This window comes from Anopheles maculipalpis, chromosome 2RL (assembly GCF_943734695.1).
Source record: "Anopheles maculipalpis chromosome 2RL, idAnoMacuDA_375_x, whole genome shotgun sequence".
In the NCBI taxonomy this organism is placed as follows: domain Eukaryota; kingdom Metazoa; phylum Arthropoda; class Insecta; order Diptera; family Culicidae; genus Anopheles; species Anopheles maculipalpis.
In genome coordinates this window covers 7,437,501-7,460,613 of record NC_064871.1, presented here as the reverse complement: position 1 = coordinate 7,460,613, position 23,113 = coordinate 7,437,501, and the positions used below count along the sequence as shown (strand labels likewise).

Below are 23,113 nucleotides of genomic sequence, written 5' to 3'. Positions count from 1 at the left end.
TTCGATTTGAAAACTTATCGTTCAGCTGTCAAATAGATGGCCAATGAGACGTTTTACTCCATTTCAGGGGAAGGCAAGCTACCAAAGTGAGGGAAATTATTTAGACTGTAGAAACTAATTCAATTAAATAAAGAAGAATGACCAAATATGCACAAAAATTGGAAAATTAATCAAGAAAATTTATGATAATTGCTAACAAGATTTGAAAGAACATTTATTTTAATTCCAATACAAGTATGAATAACACGAAAACCATAATAAGGTTCCCGTGCCCTGATCCACAGCTCTCCTGCACCTACCGTCATCGGTTCTCGTTGAACAGAAACCGTTTTGCTCGCAGCGCATCAACCAAGCAAGCATCGACATTTCCGTGCCGCGAAAAAATACTCACCAAACGATTGTGTGCCGCGGACGTGAAGTCTTCATATTGAAGAATAGTTGTTCTCGTGGAATAACTTTCAGAAGAAGTACAGTGCTTATTATCAAGAAACGGTGTGCGCCCCCGTTTGTGTTTGTGTTTCCGGTGTGTGTTGTGTATCCTTCGTACGGTTAAAGGTCTCCTCAACTGGATTGGGAACATTTTGCTGCAAAGTGCCTCCCGAAAACCTCCAGGAAAGCCTTTTTCGCCCTGCATGACCTGTCATAAGGCGTCGGTGTTGTGTGGGATTGTTGTTACGGAAGGCCAGCCGCAGCCAGAGTGTGATTCCGTCCGGTTTTCGTGCGCTGATTGTGTTTTGTTTTGTGTTTGAGCATCACCGCTGCAACAACAGCAGGATGTCTGAGTCCGGCAAATCGGTAAGTATTTCTAGCCCTTTGCTGTGAACTTGATTCCCGTTCATTCGCTTATCGGAAAGCAAGCTCACCCGTTCGTTCGGGTTTCTTTGAATCGATAACGATTTGGTCGGTGGAGGTGGAGGAGGAGTAGAAACAAAATTTAGCAGGGGTGTGTAAAGTAAAGCAATAAAACAAAAACTTGCTGATACACTTCTTCCGCTAGGGGCACCACAATGGCCGTCGTTTTGCGCTGGTATATGCGAATGTCCAGACGTGTGCCGTTCGCAAAATTCTTATGACTCATAACGAAGGCGACTTGGCGGTGCTTGGCCTGTAGCTGCTGATGATGAAGTTTTGCTTAACAAAAAAAAGGCCGTCCGACACACAGTTTAAGGAGAGTGAACGCATCAGTAGTGCCGTACCGTTTACACGCCGTTCCCGTGAAGCGCATCGATGCACTTGCATTTATACCACATCCCGCCTCACCCCAACACTGCACACTTCCAACCCACCCATCCCGGCATCCCGGCGTATGGGTAAAAGATGGAAATCCAGCGATGGCATCAATTTATGTGTGTGTTTGCTTCCCACTGGGAGACAAGTGAAACTATTTACATCTACACACTTGACTGGCCAACGAATATGTGGATCACTTGAAGTCGGTTCAACGGCGGCTAACGAAACATGCTGACTCAAGTGTTCGCACTGGGACGGAAGGAATAATGAAAGACCCTTTTTTTTAAATAGGTTCATTTGTTAGCTGTTGACCATGGCCCATGGAATCGAGGCAATGTATGGTCGGTTCTTATGTTCTATGCTGCACCACACGGCTGTGTGGTACGAGGTTCACTGTGTACAGCACGGAAAGCAGTCGCTAGCGAGATGAATAAGCGCGTTAATCTCTTGCCACGGATAGCTTCAAGTATACAACGACGCGAAACGCATTCATTGAAGCAGCTTGTTGTTGTTTAAACTTCCGGTTCGTCAGATTGTTTTGCTGTGGAACTGTTTGGTTTGCTTGGATCTGTTTGTACGGCTGCCCCCTTTGCAGAAGGGCAATGTTTACTTGGATCGTGCTGTACGTCATGCTAACGCTCAGGAGGACAGAGTCGAAGTAAACGTTATTATGAGCGCATTCTAATTAACGCCATATATTAACTTTTTATCTGACTTGGAGGAGGATTTTTGGGATGGTGCGGATGTTTTTGATACCAATTGCGGCAGGTCAAGGATGTATAGATTTGATCGTCAAGAATTAAAGAGAAAATTATGTTCGTCCCAAAAACCTGTCCTATTTGGCAGCGTTCCACTGAATAATTTGATGGCGAATCGGGATCTCGTTAGGCGTCGTTTGTTCATGATTTCTTATTTGAAAGCCTTTGACCTGAATGAATATTCTGTATCTAATGAGGAGCGGACCGGTGGAAGAGAACAGGACTGAGGTTCAGATCCCATTCGGACCGTTATTAGATATTAACAAGCCTTATGAGCCGTTAGATGGCATGCGTGACCTAGCAAGCAGGCCGTTAAACTAGAAGTATGTATAGAGCGTTCCTTAGAACCAATCACAACACTTTATAGTATCTCTTAGTCTTGTGGTGTTCCATTTCATGAACATGGTAGGAAATCGAACAATTCAAGGACTAACTCATCGGCATGTCGGCTGATTTTATTGAACGAATATGTTCGCTTTACGTGGAAAGAAATTATCTCAACCTTCAGCACTGCTTTTGATTGTCTGCAAAAGCTTTAATGTCCTAGTAAAGTTCTAAACGGTAGTTTCATCCCAACTTATGTTGCCCGTTTCATCCAACAAAACCTTGCTTCCGAATAGCGCCGTATGTTTGCAGTGCGATCAGATCATTATCTGCCGAATCCTTGAGTGAAATGTCCAATCGATAGGTGCCGGACGGTAAAGATTGTAGCACGAATCTTGGCTTAAACATCCAGAACGTGTTGTACGTTATATTCTGCAGGAGAATGCACACAAAAAAAATGGAAACACACGTTTTGTCGTAGTGTATTGCAACCAACGGTGCTACACTTACCCCTTGCGGACATGGGTGGCTGTACTCGGGAAGAGTTTCCTGTATGATGTTCATAATAACAGCCGAGGCTGGACTCATGCTTCGATTGCGTGAAGTTTGGCAGTAGTCGATGGTCCAGTCGATCATGAACGGTCGGTAGGTGGTGTACTTGTAGAATGTCTTTACAACTATTCCTAAGTAGTTCAGCACTTTTGGCACGGTGAGCGAAATGTTCAAACCGACCGTACCGTTCGGGAACTTTTCCATCTTACAGTGGTGCAGTTGTGACTCCTTGTACGGTGCATTAACGCACTGCATCTTGGCGATTCGTATACTGTGCGATGCGTTGTTTGTACCAGATTTACGACCCAACGCTCGTGGGATTGGTGGAGGACCGGAGTCAAAGATAACGTGCGTAAAGAGATACAAAAGAACGACCGTCCATGGTTTCGATAACGGAGATCTCATGATTGAAACATGAACTATAACAAATTAATACACGCTTTCACTACACGACTCAGGTTTTACAACTGACGTGATACAGCTCCCCGGCCTGAAGCTGGGGAACAAATTATTCGTTCGGTTGTGGAGAACGAATTTAAACTGCAATTAGTACGACAATTAGCGGAAATAACCAGATCTTTTTCGTTCAGGTTCTTGAGCAATTGATTTAATCGCAACGCTTGCCAAGCCATTATTGCGTGACGATTAAGCATACTTCACAGAGTCACAGATAAAATCTTTTTTAAGGAATATTAGGAATATTTTTTTTGGATGTGGATTCGTTTGGCAGGCAAGCAAATTGTGAACATTCATTAATCCCATTGTTTTATCGAGAAAGCTCAACCGACGATTCCATGTTTGCGTACTGCACCATACATTTCCAGTGCGAAAATAACCGTATCTCCCGAATCTCGATAATAGATGTCCAATCGATAGTCACCGGATGGCATCGAGTCGGGGATAAATTTCGACGGCAGCAGCCAAAAAATGGTGTACGTTCGGTTCTGAAAAAGAAAGAAAGTACCACAGTGGACACAAGACGACAGTTCATTTCAATTAGACAGATGAACTTACACCATGTGGACAAGGGTAGTAAAAGTCGGGCATGCTTTCCTCGACGATTTTCATGATCACAGCGGCGGTAGGATTAAACCTTCCATTGCGTGCCGCTTGGCAATACTCCACACTCAGATCGAACATGAACGGTTGGAAGGTTGTGTACTTGTAGTACGCCTTGGCCGATATCTCTATGTAATTCATTACCACCGGAATGTGTACGGAGATGTGTAAACCGACCGTACCGTTCGGGAACTGTTCCATTGCACAGTATTTCACGATCGTATATTTGTATGGCATACGAACACACAACATCTTGGTAACACGTATGGTACGATTAATGTGACCACCGGGTGCGATCTTTCGCTTTTGCTGTTTTGCGCCATGTGACACTCCTACGACAACCAGCTGCAAGATAATGCAAAACAACAGCAGAACGATCGGCCTAGCTATTATAGTTGTGCTCATAGTTAATCGACTAACGCTTAAATGAAGTTGGACGCAACTCTTTGCGAAGTATTAATAGCGTAATAGTAATGGTTGATTGTACAGCTTTTAATAAAACAAATGACGTTTTAATCACTCTGATTGTTGTACTGCGATAGAATTCGTTTTATAGCTGGATGGCGCAGAACTGACACACTGAAGAAAAAACCATGAGCATATGTAGTGTCTATGTGAGGTAGTTACCAGGGAGGCCTCACATCAATAAAGTGAGGACTCTAAACGTGCTCTTCTATTGAATAAAGGTTGCTCTTCGAGCTCTTCGCCCTCACGAGGTAACTCTTCGTCATTTTGGAGCTCTTCGTCCTCACGAGATAGTTCATTCGCATTCCTCGATCTCTTCACCGTCACGAAGTAGCTCTTCGAGCTATTCTCCCTTTCTCTCTCTCTCACGAATTAGCTCTTCGTCCTGAGTGATTGTGGAGCTACCGGGAGCCCTCACATCGCACATGTTAGTGAGCAGCTGCCCCCTCTTTAAAAAGAGCTACATTGCACAACACTAATTATATGACTTCACAATATGTTATGGAAAATTGTGCTGGACTCTGAAGCATTTATTCTATTTGGATCATCTAATGACTTGCTAGAATTGGTGACACCACGTAGCTGGGATTTGAGCCCCAGTATCACAATTAAAGAATAAACAACAATAAATCCTCGCTGCAACATTTGCACAATTCAGAATAATAGTTTTATTTATGTCCCAACTTCAAATGTCTTGCACCGAACAAACTCAACCGATCAGACCATGCTTGCGTACGACTCCAAACACTTGCACCGCAAATTCAACTTCCTTAGCCGAATCACGGAAGTAAATATCCAACCGGTAGTCTCCGGATGGCAATGCGGCGGGAATAAACTTCGGTTCTAGCAGCCAAAAGGATGAGTACGTACGGTTCTGCGGGAAAAGCATATGATCCGGCTTACTCTGAGGTTTAAAGCGTACAGACAATACTATACGGTAAAGCGCAGATAGCACGGCACGATCACACTTACACCGTGTGGACAGGGATAGTAAAACTCCGGCAAGGTTTCCTCAATAATTTTCATCACCAGCGCAGTGGAAGGATTAAACTTTCCGACACGTGCCGCCCGGCAATATTCCATACTCCAGTCGATCATGAACGGTCGGTAGGTGGTGTACTTGTAGTACGTTTTGGCCGAAATTTCCATGTAGTTGTACAGGTCCGGTACGTGGATGGATATGTTTAATCCAACCGTACCGTTGGCGAACTGTTGCATTTTGCACCATTCCAGCCGCGTTAGCTTGTACGGTGCACCGATACACTGCATCTTGGTGATGCGTAATGTGTGCGACGTGTTGCCACTTTCCAACTTTCTGCTATACAGCGCTAAGCTGGTTGAGTTGAACATCACCGCGAAAAGCAGATGCACAGTAATGTAGAGCAGTAGCAGATCAGCTGGTCTGCTGCGAGATGGTAAGGTGAACATTTCGTTCATCGGCAAAGACACTAATGCTGATGGTTCAACGCTTGGCTGCTATTAAAGTTGATGCTGCTTTAAGCACTGCTGGAGATTGCGCTTTAGTAGGTTTTAGTATTAACATTTCTATTTGATAGGAAGGGCAAAGGGGGTTGATAATTGGACTGGTAAATTAAGTAATCATTTCTATGCAAGTTGGATGAAACTTTAATTATAATATCATTAACTAAAATACTGTTTATTTTTTGTTTAATTAATTAAAGCCAAAAAAAGCAGGAATGCCTTTTGAAGTTACCGAACAAAATATTTTCTAATATTTCGCTTGATTTATAGAAATAAAACTATTCTATGTACATAAAACTTGCAGTATTCCCTTTGCAAAAATCAACTGTAATAATTTATTTGTGGCAGAACAAAGTTTTGCAACTGACCGGCATTTTTCATCCCACCAAACCTTGCTTGCGGATTCCACCGTACACTTGCATGCCAAACAGTATCGTATTTGTCGTTTCGCGGAAAAAGATATCCAATCGATAGTCGCCTGATGGCATCGTTGAGGGTATGAACTTCGGATCGAACATCCAGACGGCTTCGTAAGTTTGATTCTGTAAACAATTTAAAGATCGCTCAGTTCCTGACCAAGCGGGAGGAAGGCAGAAGTGCTGCCAAACTTACGCCATGTGGACAGGGATAGTAGTACTGTGGTATGGTTGCCTCGATAACCTTCAACACCAAGGCGGCGGAAGGATTGAACCGCCCGACGCGATACGTTTGGCACAGCTCGATGCTCCAATCGATCATGAACGGTCGGTAGGTGGTGTACTTGTAGAACAGCTTCACCGTAATTTCGATATAGTTGAGCACTTTTGGCACACTCATCGAAACATTCAGCCCAACTGTGCCATTCTGGAACTGCTCCATTTGACAGTGGTTCAACTTGGTAAGCTTGTACGACACATCAGCGCAGTGCATCTTGGTAATGCGCATACTGTACGTGGTGGTACTTTGTGCTTTATTTGGGGCTTTGATGTACTGAGCGGTGCTGTGTAGAACGATGCACACCAGAATTAGGTTTCTATACTTGACTGGAAACGAAATCATCGTGAAACAATTGACTAGAGAACTGAACTGAACGCCACATTCGTTTGGCATGTGTTTGAACTGATTGGGCTTATAGTTTGGTTTTGTTGTTCATCTGATGAACGTTGAATATGAATAATTGATTTTAATTTTTGTGAAACTATTAAGTCAAATACTGAGTCAAATGCCGGTAATAATTGTTAATGTCGATAATTGAGTTTTTGTCTAGGGACTCCTGCAGACACGGACCGTACGTCGATCCATAAATCGAATGACCAACAAAAAGGACATATAAAAGGCAGACTTAGACTGACAATAAGGGTCGGCCCTATGGTAGAGATGATAACGGTGCCGTTGTGTCCGAACGGCAGAATCGGGGTTAAAACCCTATCCGAACCATTCCCGCGTTGTGAGGTTTGCCTGACTTGTGATTATTAATTTACGTTGGGAATCAGTAAATCTAGTAAGCAGTCCAGTAAGTCATTAGATGGCTAGCATCGAAGGTCGTTAAGTCAAGCAGAAGGCTTGACAATATAGTCGATCTACGATAGGAAGAGTGTATGCGAAGAGGTAAGATACTAGTGGCAGATTTTTGAGAGCTGAATCAGGATTGTTGTTTTATTAACTAAAAGAAAAGTCTTCATCAGTCAATGAATTATTCCTTCTAGAATCCATTAAAAGCATAGAATAGTTGAGGATCAAGTGCCTTGAACTATGATTTTCGGCATTACCGTATACCGTCGGCACTTCTAACCAATAAGCCCCTGCTTTCGCATGGAGCAAAACATTTGTAAAGCGTATAATAATGTGCGTGACGATTCGCGGAAGGAGATATCCAGCCGATAGTCACCGGACGGTAAGGTTGGCGGTATGTAGCTCGGTTCAAACATCCAAAAGGTGGCGTACGTACGGTTCTGTGAAGTACAAAAGTCTGGTCTTGAATGTGCTTTGGCAGGGGCTTTGTAGGTCCATTGAGATATCTGCACCTCCCGCGACAACATACTTACACCATGCGGACAGGGATAGTAAAACTCGGGTACGCTTTCTACAATGATTTTCATTACCAGCGCCGTAGAAGGATTAAAATTGCCAATGCGATCCGCCTGGCACAGCTCGACGCTCCAGTCGATCATGAACGGCCGATAGGTTTTGTATTTGTAGAACAGTTTTGCCGTCACCTCAAAGTAGTTAAGCACTATCGGAATGGTAACGGATGTGTTTAAGCCAACCGTACCATTGGCATACTGTACCATGTGGCAGTAGTTAAGCTGCGTCAGTTTGTAGGGTGCATTGACGCACTGCATCTTGGTGATGCGTAAAATGTACGAAGAATTATTTTTTCCGGCCTTTCTGTTGAACTGTGATGCTTCAAAGGATAATGCTGCTGAGCACAACAGTAGCGTTACTGTGCAGCAAACACAGATCGTGTACCGTTTGTGACTTGGCAGGATGCGCATGATCACGTTTGGGCGTTGCTTGCAACTTTCAATGGTTCTGCTGTGATTACAGGGTATATACTGATAGAGACGTTAGGCTCGAGCTGTTACGGTGGGAAATTCAAAATGGAATGCAAAACACAGAAGGTAATCATAAATACATTACTGCAAATTAACTGATAACTTGTGTGTTTATTAAAAGTTTTTTAAATTCACCGTAAAATGGGATTATAATCGTCCGATGTTTGTCGATCGAGACAGGGAAGGATTTTAATGATTTTGTGGTAATAGAGAGGGCGGACATTGAGATATGAAAAGCCGCTTCTATCGTAAGTTTCGGTTCCACCACAATCGCCTGAATGTATGCAATGTTAGAAAGAAACTGAAGCTTCGCTCTTGATACGATAATTTTGCAGAGCAACTAGGCTCGTGGTTGAGTCATTTTTATGTTTCCAATACAAAGCAAAGCCTCGCGTTGTGCGTGTAGAAGAAATTACCTATTACTGGCCCTATTTATTAATTTTGCTTCCACCTTAGCCGGCTTTACTCGGCAGGGTATAATTTGGCATTAAATACTTGGGTTGGCCACTTACTTATTTCGAGGCTCCACGGGGGAGAAAAAAAACCTCAATATACACCTTTCTGCACCTTATTGGCTAATAAAATCATCAGTGTGTTACCTCATCCAGTCCGAATTATCGCCATCGATCTTTCCAGCCTTACCATACTAATAATCCGTACGCGGGGCACCCCCGGCGCACGTGGCGTGTGCCTTATGCATATTTCCGCAATTTTCCAACAACGTTTCTCCACCTGTTCCGCTTGAACCGCAGAAAATGAGAGCGAACGAAATTGGGCGCGAGGGGTAAATTAAAGCACAAACATAAGCCCATATTTGATCACGTAAAGAGCAATCTCACAAATTTAGCGCACGATCCGTGTGGTGTGGCGCGTTAACGAATCGTTGTACCGATTACTTTCGGGCTCCGGGTTTGGTCGGTAACTCAAACCCGAACTGCGTAGCTATGGGAAAATAATTTATTGTTGCCGATTTTAATCATGATAATTCGTTCGCTCCCTTCACCGGGGATCTTACGGAGCGATGGAAGCAATCGCGTGTTAGGATTTCAACCTCTCCGTCGGATTCGTTGTGGTTCCTAAGTGTCTCAAAGTGAAAATGATATTGCTTTCAATGTTTTGGTTTGATAATGATTCATGGGCGAGCGTTAAACTGTCATCCGACGCGTCGTGGAGTTGATTGAACTTTCGCGGCTACTCGATCCGATGCGCCTACACGCTTTGCATTGCTAATGGAGAAAGGTCTTAAGGGCAGTGTGTTATATGGGGATCATACCGTCACGTCTGCTTCACGTCGTGTGCATAGTGTTTGCTATGCTATGCTAATGCTGCGTTCGGACTTGGAAGGAAACCGTTAGAAATCGACTCGCGCCAGGTGGGTAAAAGGCAAAGCAAAAAGAAATTAGGTTATATTTCCTATTCAAGATCAACAGGCTCGCTAACGGGGAAGGAAGGCATGGTACAGGCGGCACGGGGAGGAAGGGAAAATCGGTTTCCATTCACCCGCTGCTTGCAATTAGTCGTATTCGTCACATAGTCAATTGATCGTTCGAATCGGCCGTACGGGCTGAAATTAGTGGTGTAATTAAAAATTAATCCCTTCAGCCACAATGCGAGATTTACGGTTGCTGTGCAAATCGGTGGTGTGTGTTTTGTGATTGTGCCGTTTAGTTTTTTTACAAATGAAAAGGAAAACTTTCGACCGATGGACACTAATGAGGTGAATTTTCCACTCTCAAACTTCTTATCGTTTTAGTTTTCCAACATGGAATCTTCCAGCTACGTCGGGTTTGCCAATCTACCGAACCAGGTGCACCGCAAGTCGGTGAAGAAAGGGTTCGAGTTTACGCTGATGGTGGTCGGTGAGTCGGGCCTCGGTAAATCCACCCTGGTGAACAGTCTGTTCCTGAGCGATCTTTATCCGGAGCGTGTCATACCGAACGCTGTTGGTAAGTAGCGAATTTTGTGAGTGGGAAAGAAAAAGAAACTACTGTTTATGAGATGGATCGCGCCGTAAAGTATGCAACAGTGAATTATCTAACGCCTTTTTCTCCACTCAGTTTTGGTACAAAAATGATTTATTCATGTATTAAATTGAAAATTAATAAACCGCACTGAAAGCCGAAGGATGGATGGTTTCGTTCAATTTTACGTTCGCTTTCAATGTGACCGTAAATCAAAGCGGAATAAAAAACTAACAAAAATTACAAGCTAAGCGATGTTATTAGGTGCAACAAATTGAAACGTGCGGATGTTTTGATTTTCCATAAACATTAAAACATAAATCCATTAGTTTAACTTAACACCCGCGTTCTAACAGCCACGCCACCACCAACTCCGGCCTCCCGGGTGAATCATTAATTTGGTCGCGACGAGTCTAGTAGCATCAATTAAAGCTGTCTGTCTGTTGATAGTGAATGGATAAAGTTTTGCTTCTCCTTTTTGTGCAAGTTTTGCTCAAAAGTGTGGTCGTTACGCGAATATGCCGCGTGTTGGTAACAGTTTGCCATTTAATAAAAGCATATCAATACCAGCGAGCAGCGTGTTTGTGCAGGCGATTCGGCAGTGAAAGTAAACAGAGCCCCACTGGGAATCTCGGAGTGCTTCCCCATACCACACAGTCACACACTTATGCTAGTTTTTGGTGCAAATGAAGTCGTTACTAGGAGCCAACCGACATCAATTACAGCAGCGAAGCGTTACGATCGTGCTGTGTGCGGAAAAGAGTTGCGAATCGTTGAATAACGTTTTTGGCTTGGTGGCTTGAGGAGTTTGATTTGTTGAACCTACTCTGCTGCTAAATGGGGAGTTGTACAATCACTTACACTAACAACCCGGGGTTGGTGATATTTCCCTTTTTTTTTTTTGTTACAGAAAAACAAAATCAAACCGTTAAGCTGGACGCGTCCACGGTGGAGATTGAGGAGCGAGGCGTTAAGCTAAGGCTAACGGTCGTCGATACGCCCGGTTTCGGCGATGCGATCGATAATAGCGATAGCTTCAGTGCAATCCTCGAGTACATCGATGAACAGTACGAGCGATTTTTGCGCGACGAAAGTGGCCTCAACCGTCGTAACATTGTCGACAACCGGATACATTGCTGCTTTTACTTTATCTCACCTTTTGGCCATGGGTACGTAAAATGGTGGTGGGGGGCACCGTTTTTCACTTTTTTTCCATCATATCTCTTACCCTACTGTTGGCTTCGTTTTAGGCTTAAACCGCTCGATATTGAGTTTATGAAGAAGCTGCACTGCAAGGTGAATATTGTGCCGGTAATTGCGAAGGCCGACGTGCTGACGAAGAAGGAAATCCAGCGCCTCAAGTGCCGTATAATGCAGGAGATTGAGGATAATGGGATCAAAATCTATCCACTGCCCGATTGTGATAGTGACGAGGACGAGGATTATAAGGAGCAGGTGCGTCAGCTAAAGGAAGCGGTTCCGTTCGCTGTTTGCGGTTCGACCACGCTGCTGGAGGTGAAGGGACGGAAGGTGCGCGGTCGGTTGTATCCGTGGGGTGTGGTTGAGGTCGAAAATCCGGAACATTGCGATTTCATCAAGCTTCGCACGATGTTAATGTGAGTGTGATATGGTGGTCTTTCGGGGCATTCGGGCCTAGAGGGTAACTCAATTTGCTTCTTCTCTTACAGCACACACATGCAAGACCTGCAGGAGGTTACCCAGGAGGTGCACTACGAAAATTATCGCTCGGAACGGTTGGCTAAATCCGTGCGCAAAAACACAAACTCCGTCATTAAGGAAGATAATGCCGTGCCCGGAAGTGAGTCACTGACCGAGAAGGATCGAATTTTGCGTGAAAAAGAAGAGGAAATCCGCCGAATGCAGGAAAAGCTCGCGCAAATGCAGGCCAAAATGCAGGCACAGAAGTAAATGTGCGCGTGTGTGCGTGCTACACACCTTTGGAATGCTGAGTTTTTGAGTATTTTTTGGTGATGTGGGCTGATGATGATGATGATAATGATGATGATGATGGTCGTGTAGCACAATTGTTGTAAAGCACAAATAGAGAAACAGGCTTCCAGCTTAAAATCCATTCCCTGCTGAACGATTCATATCAGATAGATACACAAAGAGGACACTCATCTCATTTACCAACCGGGTTGAAGAAAAGAAAAGGAAAAAAGAAACAAACGAGACGGATGTCCATATTTCGTCGTGTGCCATCTTCCGCTTCACGCCATACGACCATCAGTCAGTCAGTCAGTCAGTCAGTCAGTCAGTCAGTCAGTCAGTCATTATCAACAAAACGCTCCATTTTCTAACGAACAAATTCCTTTCGGCGGGAAAATTTAATCGAGAATCTCTCTGCCTCTCTCTTCATTTTGTATGTTTACGATAATATAGTGTAGTGTGTAGTGGTTTCTATTACATTTCATTACAAAACATGTTCCATTTTGGGCGCCAACACAAGACCAAGGCGAACGATCAATATGCTATGTTCCTCTAATTTTTGCCGTCTTTTCAGTATGGAATTCGCATGTTTTAAGTGTAGCGCAGTTAGAAAACCCAACTAAGCTCCAACATTAGGTTGATCGAACAACGTACGGGTACTTAAACAAGCAAACGCCCAAAATTACTGCTGTTTCACCTATTGACAAAATTGCCTTAATAAACACTATTCAAGGTTTTTTCAATACAAATAAGCCTTCATGGTGCCTTAAAAGGCAAATTTTGTCAGTAGGAGGTTCTTTCTTTTCTTCTTCTGCTTTCCTTTTTCCTGTCCCCTTCAAAGCTTCAGAAAATCGCATATAATCATTCTCCATTGCTTTTTTCTAAGTTCTAAATGTAGGAGCTCAGCAGCAAAGTCAGAAAAATAGAAGTAGAGAAAAAAAAAGAAACCACTGCCCCTCAGGTCAAAGTCGCCGTCATTCACAGTTGCAATAATTCGCAATAGATGGAATAGTACGAAAAAAAGAAAAACAAAACGTTCTCGCACGAAGCGAGTACGCGAACACTAGAAGCCAGCAGCGGCATTGATATGTAAGTGAAGGGCGATACGTGTCTCGATATTTTAGAGTATTACTATATAAATATATATATATATATTTTTACATTTCGGTTCCAACCGGTTTCGGACAAGGATCAGTTTTCAATAAATGATATTCTACTGGAGAAAACAGGAAATAGAGAGTTTCTTCTTTTTAATGGTTGCGATAAAGTTTTCTGTTTTTATTCAAATCTCTCTCCCCCAACTCGCTGTACATACACGGGTACGTCGGTTTTTGCATTCAATACACGCTCCTAGCAACTCTGCTGGTAGCTTTTCGTTTTTAGTTTTGTATTGTATCAATGTATCTGTGTTTCTGTATGCTTCTTAGGAATGCAATTCAAACGGAATTCCTTTGCACGGGCCGCTGTCCGTTCTTTTAACACCATACATAAGTCGCTTGCATTAGATGCACAATATCCACACCGTGAGAGCCTCACCGCCACATGCCTTTGTACACATGACTACAGTAAAAAACGGTTAAACGATTTTTGGACAACGATAATTTGTTTTGCTTTCGCCTTTGGACCTTCTTAATACAAATTTAAAAAAATATAAAACAATAAGAAACCTTAAGTAAGTGAGCTAGGAACGATTTCTGTTTTGCTAAGTAAAGTAAAAAGTAACGTAACGAACTACAGTAACAAAAAAAAGAACGTGGTGCCTTTAGTACCGTATCTATAAAAGCAGTTAATATAAGTGTGTGGAAACCAACTTTTACCTAACCATTAACAAACAACTTAGTAAAAACAAGCTAAAAATAATATCCATTCTAATAGAAAAGGATCAAAAGCGACACAATTCAGGAAGGATGCAACAAAACTGGTAACTATCTCCTTCCTAATCGCTCCTAATCGTATTTTTTAATGTAATAATGGGGCTTTAAAAGACACAGAATCTATGGTAATAGTAATATGTTACAATGCTGTTCCCATGTAAATCACGCGTCGTCGCACCCAATCGTTATCATCCTTTCTTTGTAAGCGCCTTGTTTGCGTTTTCTTTCTTTAAAGCCTTGCCGTGCTTGTTGATGAATGCTGATCACTTTTTGTTGTATCTATTTATATGTACAAAGTATTTATAGATCTCGTTCCTTCCTTTCTAGCCTTTTTTTGATTATTCGTGTGCTTTTGTTATTGTATATGTGTAGTGTTGTTTATTTATTTGCATGGTATTTGCTCGTTCCTGGTCGGTCGGTTTTACTAACTTTCCAAACTTATCCTTCCATTTGTTTTGCATCTACATTGGCTTGCTTTCTTTTCCTTTTCTTTTACACAAGATAATAACACTATTTACAGCTTTTTTTTATGTACTTGTTGATGTCTTAACCGTCAACCAACCAAACTCCACCCCAAAGAAGCTACTGGGCTGGGGTTATTTTGTTAATTTCTTCTCTTTTTTCGCATTTCTGCTCCTGTTGTCGCAAATATATAATATATGTTCAATAGTATGTATTCACAGGACAATCACAATAAGTTCATAATAATGCTAAATGTTTGTTTTGTTGCTCTCTTTCTCTCTGCTGCTGCTGCTGCTGGTTAGTTCCACTAAATATGAATGATTATTTTTCGAGATTCGATAATCGCGGATTGATGAGAGCACCGCCAAAGGGGGTATATGAAAACTCAACTCTGAGGCAACACGACGCACCCTTATCACTAAAGCGTGGATTAACGGTCTTTCTTAATACGGTAGAGTGTGTACAAGCTGCTTGTTGCTTCTGCTAACGTGTCAATTCGCTCCTTTCACGATTCAAAATACACGACTTATTATTGTTATTTGTCAATGTTTGTGTCTGCCTGCCACACGAATTCATCGGTATTTTCTAGTACCAAAGGTTTGGCAAAAGGATTTTAAACAGGGGACCATCATCAGTTGGTTAACAGTAGGCGGGGCAGGAATTACAAAAATTGCTGATCGGATAATTTTGTTCGTTTTAAAACTTGTGATCGTACTCTTGGGAGCTAATTCATTCTAAAAAAAAACCAATAGATATGTTTTGAACACAGAATGATAGAAAGAATGAACGGGAATTTGGAACACGGTTTGTTCGTGGTGATGGCCATTTTTTTTTTACAGATTAATCGTATCCAGATCCTGGCACGGTGCCCGCGGGCTATGATCACTGTTTGAGCTGCCGGGCAGATTAACCAGCTGATTGCCGTTGGGGGCCGTATTCGTACCGACCGCTGCCGCCATCGCCGACAGTGTCGTGGCGGTTGTATTCGTACCCGTACGAGTCACAGTTCCGGCACCGTTGGCAGCCGCACCAGCAACGTTGTTAGCATTATTGTTGCTATTGTTATTGTTATTGTTTTTGGTCGATTCGGTCGAATGTTGCTTCTTGCTGCCGAGGCCCAACGGGAAGGCAAAGTCCTGGGGCAGTTTGCGCATAATTTTGCCCGAAGTAATAAGCCGACCAAATCCTTCCTGAAATGTTTCGGGTGGAGGGATGGGTGGAAAAAGGGAGAAAAATCGATAGTAAGCGTTTGCTTTTTAGCGAAGGTTTTTTATGGATTGTATACTTTGCGGGGTAAAGTAAATTATGCGCCCAAAGGTATGCAATCGTGGAAAGGTTATTTTTTCCACGAAAATTTAAATTACCTGATGAGCAAAGGCGTATCCGGAGCGTAACGATCGTCGAGCTTTTCTGGCGGACGGTGTCCTCAGGACGTCACTACTCTGGCGGGACCGAAGCAATGCTAATCGTTGCTGTACACGAATCTGTAAAGAATTTATTACAATTATTAATTCAATTGTAAAAGTATTTCATTTTGCTTTCCCATTTACCTTATCTGGTAAGCTGGGAAATACATCGACAAAGTAAAAGCGTGAAGCTAGCACCGGTATCATGAGGACGATCACGGTCAAGACGGTGGTAAACCAAAACGTGGCTTCCTTCATCGCTTGCGTTAGCGAACCGACGTACGGGCCACCGATGACGTAGTTGTAAAAGTAGTCCAAAAAGAAGTACCACAGTAAACTGCCCCAGATCATGATGTGATTGAATACGGTCCAGTACGAGGTGTCCAGTGCGATCTGAAATTGGGTGGGAATGGTTCAAATAGTTGTGTCTTACTGGCAGTTTGAGTTGCAGGCACAGCTTACTTGCGCTGTATTATCCAGGATGAGTATGGTGGCGACTACCGAACCGAGCAGCATGTGATCGTTAAGCACATACCCATCCGGAGAGATGCCATCCTTATAGGTACCTGCAGAACGGTAGAACATTTTTCATTAAATTATTTAATTCATTAAAATACATGTAAAATTCCCTTACCGTACGGAATGAGAAACAAAATCAGCGAACTAAAAATACCGTGCAGCACGCTCCGTATAAACTCGGTCGTGTTGAACAGTGCGTTCGTAATGCCGGGCGTGTATAGCTTCGGATAGTCGACGCTACTCTTGTCCGACACGTCCTGCTCGAAGATACCGAGCGCCAGCACCGGCAACGATGTGTAGAATAGATTATACACGGATATAAACATCGGATCGAAAACGGTCTGTAGCGGAAGAAAATATTAGTAACTAAAATTCACCGTAATTTCACCAGACAGCATCCAGAAACAAAGCCACTTACTTGAGCACTGAAGCCGCAAAAAAATGCATACCAAAAATGGCACAATGTGAATGCAAAGTTTTTGTAGAAAAAGTAGCGCAAAAATTTACACATCCGGTAGTATGACCAGCGGCCATGTACCAGCAGCAGTCTTTCGAGAAATTTGAACTGAGCGATGGAGTAGTCGCTGGCCAGGACCGCCTGCATCCCTTCCTGCCCGGAGATGCCAACACCGATGTGTGCAGCTGTACAAAAAAAAAATATGGGGGGCACATAATTGTCAACTATATAGTAAACAATAGGAAAGATAGATGCTGGCAGCATACCTTTTATCATCGACACATCGTTAGCGCCATCCCCGATCGCTAGCGTGACCGCATTCTTCGCACGCTTGATCAGCTCGACGACCATCGCCTTCTGCAGCGGCGTCACCCGACAGCAGATGACCGCCTTACAGTGGGAAGCAATCTCCAGGAATTTGCTTTCCAGCTCGGACGTTAAACAGTGGACGAGCGAGTGGCCATTAATTACCAGCGCTACGCCCGTGTTTTCGTCGATATCGGTAAGCGTCGGTTCGCCCTTTTCAAATCCATCCGAATAGTTGCTACAATTTACACTGTGAATATGAAGGAAGCAGGTGTCACTAGGCGCAGATTCTCTTCGTGTTTTGTTCGAGTGAAGTGAGGGAGGATAGGATATTTTTCTGGTGGTACGGGATGGAACGATGGAAAGGTAGGAGCGAAGGAAAAATGGATAGCAAATACACCAACAAAAGGAGGTTAAAAAGTACAGTAATTTAGAGACAAAAACACAATAGACGAATTAGACGACTTTTCGTCAGCACTACGAAGAAATGGGCTGAAGGTAACAAAAAATTGGGGTTAAAACTATACACACACACGTTTTACACACTACGGTGGATTTTTTTTTTGGTGGGGGGAAAGGATTAACAAATATAATTGACAATTATTCGACAGAGAGTGAGAGAGAGAGAGTTAGTTTGAAGGAATGTTAGATAAAGGGAAGTGTTCTTACATTACTAATGTTTAACTACTATCAATTCATTGGTTCATCTGTACAGGCATATGAGGAAGGCATTGGCTAGCACACGCGCGCGTTACTCTTGTGTGAGTGTGGTTTTCTTTTTTGGTTTCGGTGCATCACGTCAGTAGTGTAATACAGTGAGTCTCGCTTGGAATGCTCTCTCGGAACACAGTTCGTGTGCTGCAGCTGCTCGCTTAACACACCTTCTTCTCGACTAGAATAGTAATTAAAGATGCGCGGATGTTTGGTCTTGGTATTTTTGATTTGTACAACTATGTAGAAGTTACAAAGAAAACAAATAACCAATAAAAAAAATCTAACACAATTTTGTTTGAGAGGGCCTAACTAAAAAAAACAAATGGAAAATAAAACCAAAACTAGCCTTATAAAGGTTTTAAATACATACAGTGGTACATTAAGTAAGTAAAAACGATACGAAAACATCCCACAGAAATTAACAACAACAAAAAAAACCACAATCAAGGAATGATACTGTATACAACAACAGACTCGCGACCGAGTCCGACCCATGTCCGAACCCGATCTGTTGGGTTGTGTGTGGTGTGGTGTCTCAGAGAGATAGAGAGTAGTTGTTAGGATTGAAGGTGGAGCAGAACAAAATTGTTGTTTCGCATTTTCGCGCGTCGTCGGTTGTCGGTGTGTACCTGTCCGGTGCCTCCTCGCTTCCTCCTATACTTGTATATTTATGTCTATTATCCCACCTAAACGTCACCACCGACACGGACGGCGGCGAGGTGTTCTGTATGTCGACCATCGGTCCGGAACTGCTGCTGTGGGCACCGTTTGCCGTCACTGCGCTCGCTTCACTACTGCCGCCCACGGCTGTCGTTTGTGAGTGCATGTTGTTCGCTTTTTGTACATCTGGCATGGGAAATGGGAGAGGTTCATTTTAGACTGGGCGAGATAATACGTAAACAGGGCGATCAGCGCACTCACTGGCCGGATGGTAGGTGTTGACGATCCTTAGCGAGTCCATGTACTTGCGCAGTTGCTGTTCCACCTCACTCTTCGTAATGCCGTCGATCACAAACACGTCCACCATGTCGTCTGTTAGCAGCTGGCACGAATATCCTATGTTTATTGCAGTTTCTTCAAGTAAAGTAGCGAAGAAAATTGGATTAAATTGCATAGGGATACGATTGGATAAGCACACATACCTTGCTTATCGCCTGTCAGTACCCAAATCTTTATGCCGGCTAGCTGTAGATTCGCGATCGTCTGAGGGACACCGTCCTGTAGCTTATCCTCTATAGCCGTCACACCGACCAGCTGCATATCACATTCGATCTCCTCGTAGATTGCACCTAACTTATCCTCTCTACCGTCTAAAGATAAGGCAGCTTCTCTCTGTCGCACCAGCCAGGAGTCGTAGAACTCTTTCGTTAGTCGCCGTTCGGCGAGTACCAGCGTACGCAAACCTTCGCCGGCAAATTTCTAGCGCAGGTTAAGTTGAAAAACAGAAGGGAAATTAGATTTAAATCGTTCTTTACGGGATAAAACCATCATTGATTTGACTTTCGAGACCTATTTAAGACTCTTGCCAGTTTAACCTGCTCTTATAGGTGGCTTGATAGGATCGCTAAATGCACCAATGAACATCCAAGCTATTTCCGTCAAGAATTTTGAAGCGATTCGAACATCTTAAGGCCTTGCTCGGCTGGGTTCAAGTTGAAGTTACTAGCCATCAGGCCAATACCAGTAGCCAGGCATTCGATACACGCAGCGCCAAACGAATAATACTAAATACTCACATTCAAATGCTCCTGCGTGCGTGCCTTCAGGTCGTGCTGGTTGGGTCCTAGCCTATCATATATCACACTGTCGGCACCCTTACAGTACAGTATGATGGTGTTGTTGCGTCGCAATACGACCGACATTCGCTTCCTAACATTATTAAAATCTAATATACTTAACAGTTCATATTCCTGTTGAAGAGAATCCGAAAATGAAAAGCATTAATGCCTACACTCCTATCTTTCTCTTGTTATAAACCCTCTCCCAACATGCATACCTCTGTACGTCCCATGACCTCTATTGTTATACTATTCGGTGCTCGTGATTTAAAAACAAATCCAAAATTTCGCGCCGCCGATACGAGTGCCGCCTCGTCAGGACTTTGTGCTTGATAATCTAACCTGCGAGGAAGAAGCGGGAGTGATATCATAATTAAAAAGAAAAGTCCTGCATACAGTATACAACTCAGGAGGATAACACTTACTTGCCATTCTTCTCCTCGGCCATCACCGTATGGCAAAGGGCTAGTAAGCGAAAAAAGTTATGCGCGTGCTCCTCGTCCGCACGTACCGCGTCGAGCAGTCCCTGGTCGTACCACCGGAACTCTGGTTCGTATTCGGGATTGAAGGAAAAGTCAACCGACTCCATCACCTGCCCCGCGCACATCAACAATATTACACAATGATCGGTACGGTTGGGGGTGGGAGGGGTGTATAATCGCGTTTGAGGAGTGGGATTAGAAATGGTTTTGACACGGACACACAGGTTGATTTTGATGTGCACGGAAGAATTGCGGCAGCAGTAGTAGTAGTAGTAGTAGGTATAGTAGATGGATGAGAAAGAATCGATAAAGGAAAATAATTGTAAGCATAATTGTTCAAGCCGATGATGCCTAACGTTGCGCAAAAGGGGAAACAAAATCGAACTGAACTGAACTGTTTGTGCAAGCACTTGAACATCTTTTAATCCAGATTCCGGTTTTTAATTTAGAAGATTGTACGGTTAAATTTTTGATACAATTTAAACTCTATTTGAACATGCTGCAAAGTAGTAGCAAAAAAAACACAAAAAAAATCTCTAAAGTACTCTTGATTGTCCCATCTGGTACAGCGTATATGGACAAAAGTTTGAAAACAAAAACTTAAGAAAAAAGTTAAATTTGAGTACAATAACACAATGAAGCAATAATCGAAAGAAACTCACCACACTATATGAAGAAACCTAGGTTGAAAAAGGTTGTAAAATGAAATTGAAATTAACATTACAAAACGGAATAAAATAGTAGATAAGAAAATGTATTTTATAAAACAATTGTTCCAAAATTATTATGTGAAATTGCAAAGCTATTTGGCCGGAAAGCGGATCACTTCTTCTCGGTAACGGTCAAGAGTACTTTAGTGCAAATTTTCCCAATTAAGGTGAGGACAAGAAGCTACAAAATTTTGATTCTAGTTCTTCTACCACTCTTAAATGCTTTTACAAGCAAACGCAAAGCAAATATGAATACGAAAATAACTATTAAAAAAAAACACATCCTAAAAGGCGCAACAAAGCTGTTAAAGTACGTCGTAAAGAAGAAAAAAGGTCACAAGATTACAGTAACCGGAAACTCATGCATACATGCAGTCCTTCTTGCGTATTGTTCCCACTTGGTGGTGGTAGTACATCGGTAGTTGACTGCGCCGGGATATGGGTTTTTCGTGTTGGTGGTGTTGTTGGTGTTGTTGGTGATGTTGTGGCTTGCGGAGTGGATATGGACGTCTGCGTTTGTTGGGCATTACTGTGCTGACTGAATCTAACATGTAGTGATGAAGGTGGATGCTTTTTGTTTGGGGGGCTTTTAGTCTGAACGGGCTGTTCGGTGGTGGGCTGTGGTGTGCTGCGACCTGGTGGCTCTTCAGCGTTTAACAAAAGCGATGTGTTACTGTTGAATGTAGGCTACGGCAAGCATAATTCGCACAAATACAAATGAGAGAGAAAGAGAAAAAGAGAGAGAGAGATATGGAAGAAAAAAGAGACAAAATAACATAATAAGACATAAAAACAACACAACAAGCAAACAACATAAGAAAACAAATAAGAAAGAATGGGTAACGAAACATTGAAACGATAAAAAACATGAAAGGTAAGTTAAAGTAGACAACAAAACAGAAAATAATATAGAAGAAAACAGTAAAAAGTGATATGGAAAATGGAATGGGGAAATTCCAGACACACACGCACACACACACAGACATACCAAGGAAGGAGTAAGTGGGGAAGAAAAAAAGAAAGAAAGAATAAAAGACGTTGAAAACAGTTGTAAACAACAATAGATAGAAGTTTGTTTCCCTCCCATTTACTAAGGACTCCCTACCTAACTACGCGGACAAAAGGATTACACAGTGTTACACACACACAACAAATACACGCTAATACACGGAGAAGATGAAAAGATAGAGATGACAAACAAGAGAACAAATCGCAAGGATCCCGCCTTCAACATAGTTGCAGCAGAATGAGAAAGAAAACATTTGACGAGACACATTTTTCAATTCGACAAAGGGTTAGGTTGTTTGAGGCAAATTGAGTGCATAATACAGCCGTTCAGCTGCTGCTGCTGCTACTGCTGCTACTGCTGCTTGAAGCACCTATTGCGATGCCTTTTTATAGCTAGTGGTAGCTGACTTTTTCTTATAATCTATATTAGTATTTAGTATTATTACTATGCACTTTGCTTCCATCATAAGAAGTTGCTTCATGATGAAGCACACGATGTAGGGTAAAAGAGTTCCCAGAAGAAGTAAAAAATACATAGTTTACACGCTACTGGCAAGCTTGGTTCAATTATCTACTTAGAGGGTGTGGTAAGAAAAAAAAAAAAACGTTTTGAAAGTGTCAACTGCACACACGCTTCCGTCGTCGTTTGCCTTACCTCCGACAGTTCGACTGTTTCGCCCGTGCGCATATCAACCACATCGCCATAGGCACGACCGGCAATGCTGCATTTGTTGAACGTCATAATGTTCTGCGTCAAGGTTCCCGTTTTGTCCGAGAAGATGTACTGTATCTGGCCCAGCTCCTCGTTCAGCGTGGTCGTCCGTGCTTTGGCGTGGGTTTTCGTCTTTTCGTAGTACATCTTTTCGTCCCAGTTGATAAGGAAGGATTGCGCGAACCGGATCACCTGTGGTGGGGGAAACGTGCGTGTGTTAAGAGAAGCTGCAAAACGTTTGCCTATTGGGGCCAGTTTTTTTTTTTTGGTGGGTTGTGCATTTACCTCTACCGACACGTATAAAGATATTGGCACCACTGTGTTCAGTACGATTGCGTAGGAAAAAAAGACTAGACACCCGATACTGATT

The 23,113-nt window shown here is 42.9% G+C and overlaps 4 protein-coding genes across 9 annotated transcripts in view; 1 reads left to right on the top strand and 3 right to left on the bottom strand.

The window, feature by feature from the left end:
* The first annotated feature begins 774 nt into the window (after positions 1-774).
* Positions 775-12,297, top strand: LOC126558404 (septin-1). The gene is made up of 5 exons (XM_050214417.1): positions 775-795; positions 10,158-10,350; positions 11,276-11,534; positions 11,616-11,981; positions 12,054-12,297. The coding sequence occupies exons 1-5, from the start codon at positions 775-777 to the stop codon at positions 12,292-12,294; spliced, it is 1,080 nt and encodes a 359-aa protein (XP_050070374.1). The 3' UTR covers positions 12,295-12,297.
* LOC126559117 (uncharacterized) lies at positions 5,098-5,816 on the bottom strand. The gene is made up of 2 exons (XM_050215227.1): positions 5,361-5,816; positions 5,098-5,262 (listed from the first exon to the last, which is right to left on the bottom strand). Exons 1-2 carry the CDS (start codon positions 5,814-5,816, stop codon positions 5,098-5,100), a joined length of 621 nt encoding a protein of 206 aa, XP_050071184.1.
* Positions 6,248-6,908, bottom strand: LOC126559164 (uncharacterized). Its single transcript, XM_050215281.1, has 2 exons — positions 6,483-6,908; positions 6,248-6,412 (listed from the first exon to the last, which is right to left on the bottom strand). The coding sequence occupies exons 1-2, from the start codon at positions 6,906-6,908 to the stop codon at positions 6,248-6,250; spliced, it is 591 nt and encodes a 196-aa protein (XP_050071238.1).
* Positions 12,298-15,483: 3,186 nt separating the features above from the next.
* Positions 15,484-23,113, bottom strand: part of LOC126556650 (phospholipid-transporting ATPase ID) — a 143,293-nt gene continuing 135,663 nt past the window's right edge. For 3 of the 6 annotated variants that reach the window (XM_050212041.1, XM_050212040.1, XM_050212037.1), the window contains 16 exons: positions 23,029-23,113; positions 22,687-22,935; positions 21,393-21,710; positions 20,257-20,423; positions 20,050-20,173; positions 19,790-19,963; positions 19,196-19,472; positions 18,975-19,127; positions 18,683-18,899; positions 17,300-17,589; positions 16,995-17,218; positions 16,692-16,917; positions 16,520-16,623; positions 16,202-16,450; positions 16,016-16,135; positions 15,484-15,841 (listed from right to left, as the gene is read on the bottom strand). The exon at positions 23,029-23,113 is cut by the window's right edge and continues 50 nt beyond it. In XM_050212041.1, the coding sequence (XP_050067998.1) occupies positions 15,485-15,841; positions 16,016-16,135; positions 16,202-16,450; positions 16,520-16,623; positions 16,692-16,917; positions 16,995-17,218; positions 17,300-17,589; positions 18,683-18,899; positions 18,975-19,127; positions 19,196-19,472; positions 19,790-19,963; positions 20,050-20,173; positions 20,257-20,423; positions 21,393-21,710; positions 22,687-22,935; positions 23,029-23,113 (3,334 nt within the window). In that variant the 3' untranslated portion in view covers position 15,484. Of the gene's footprint in view, positions 15,842-16,015; positions 16,136-16,201; positions 16,451-16,519; positions 16,624-16,691; positions 16,918-16,994; positions 17,219-17,299; positions 17,590-18,682; positions 18,900-18,974; positions 19,128-19,195; positions 19,473-19,789; positions 19,964-20,049; positions 20,174-20,256; positions 20,424-20,975; positions 20,994-21,392; positions 21,711-22,686; positions 22,936-23,028 lie in introns of all 6 variants that reach the window. The other 3 variants (XM_050212038.1, XM_050212042.1, XM_050212043.1) reach the window with 3 other exon arrangements.

Coding starts and splice junctions, on each gene's coding strand:
- LOC126558404 (XM_050214417.1), top strand. CDS start 775: ATGTCTGAGTCCGGCAAATCG. Junction 10,351..11,275: donor TGTCATACCGAACGCTGTTG/GTAAGTAGCGAA, acceptor TTTTTGTTACAG/AAAAACAAAATCAAACCGTT. Junction 11,535..11,615: donor ATCTCACCTTTTGGCCATGG/GTACGTAAAATG, acceptor GCTTCGTTTTAG/GCTTAAACCGCTCGATATTG.
- LOC126559117 (XM_050215227.1), bottom strand. CDS start 5,816: ATGTTCACCTTACCATCTCGCAGCAGACCAGCTGATCTGCTACTGCTC. Junction 5,263..5,360: donor ACTATCCCTGTCCACACGGT/GTAAGTGTGATC, acceptor CTTTTCCCGCAG/AACCGTACGTACTCATCCTT.
- LOC126559164 (XM_050215281.1), bottom strand. CDS start 6,908: ATGATTTCGTTTCCAGTCAAGTATAGAAACCTAATTCTGGTGTGCATC. Junction 6,413..6,482: donor ACTATCCCTGTCCACATGGC/GTAAGTTTGGCA, acceptor AATTGTTTACAG/AATCAAACTTACGAAGCCGT.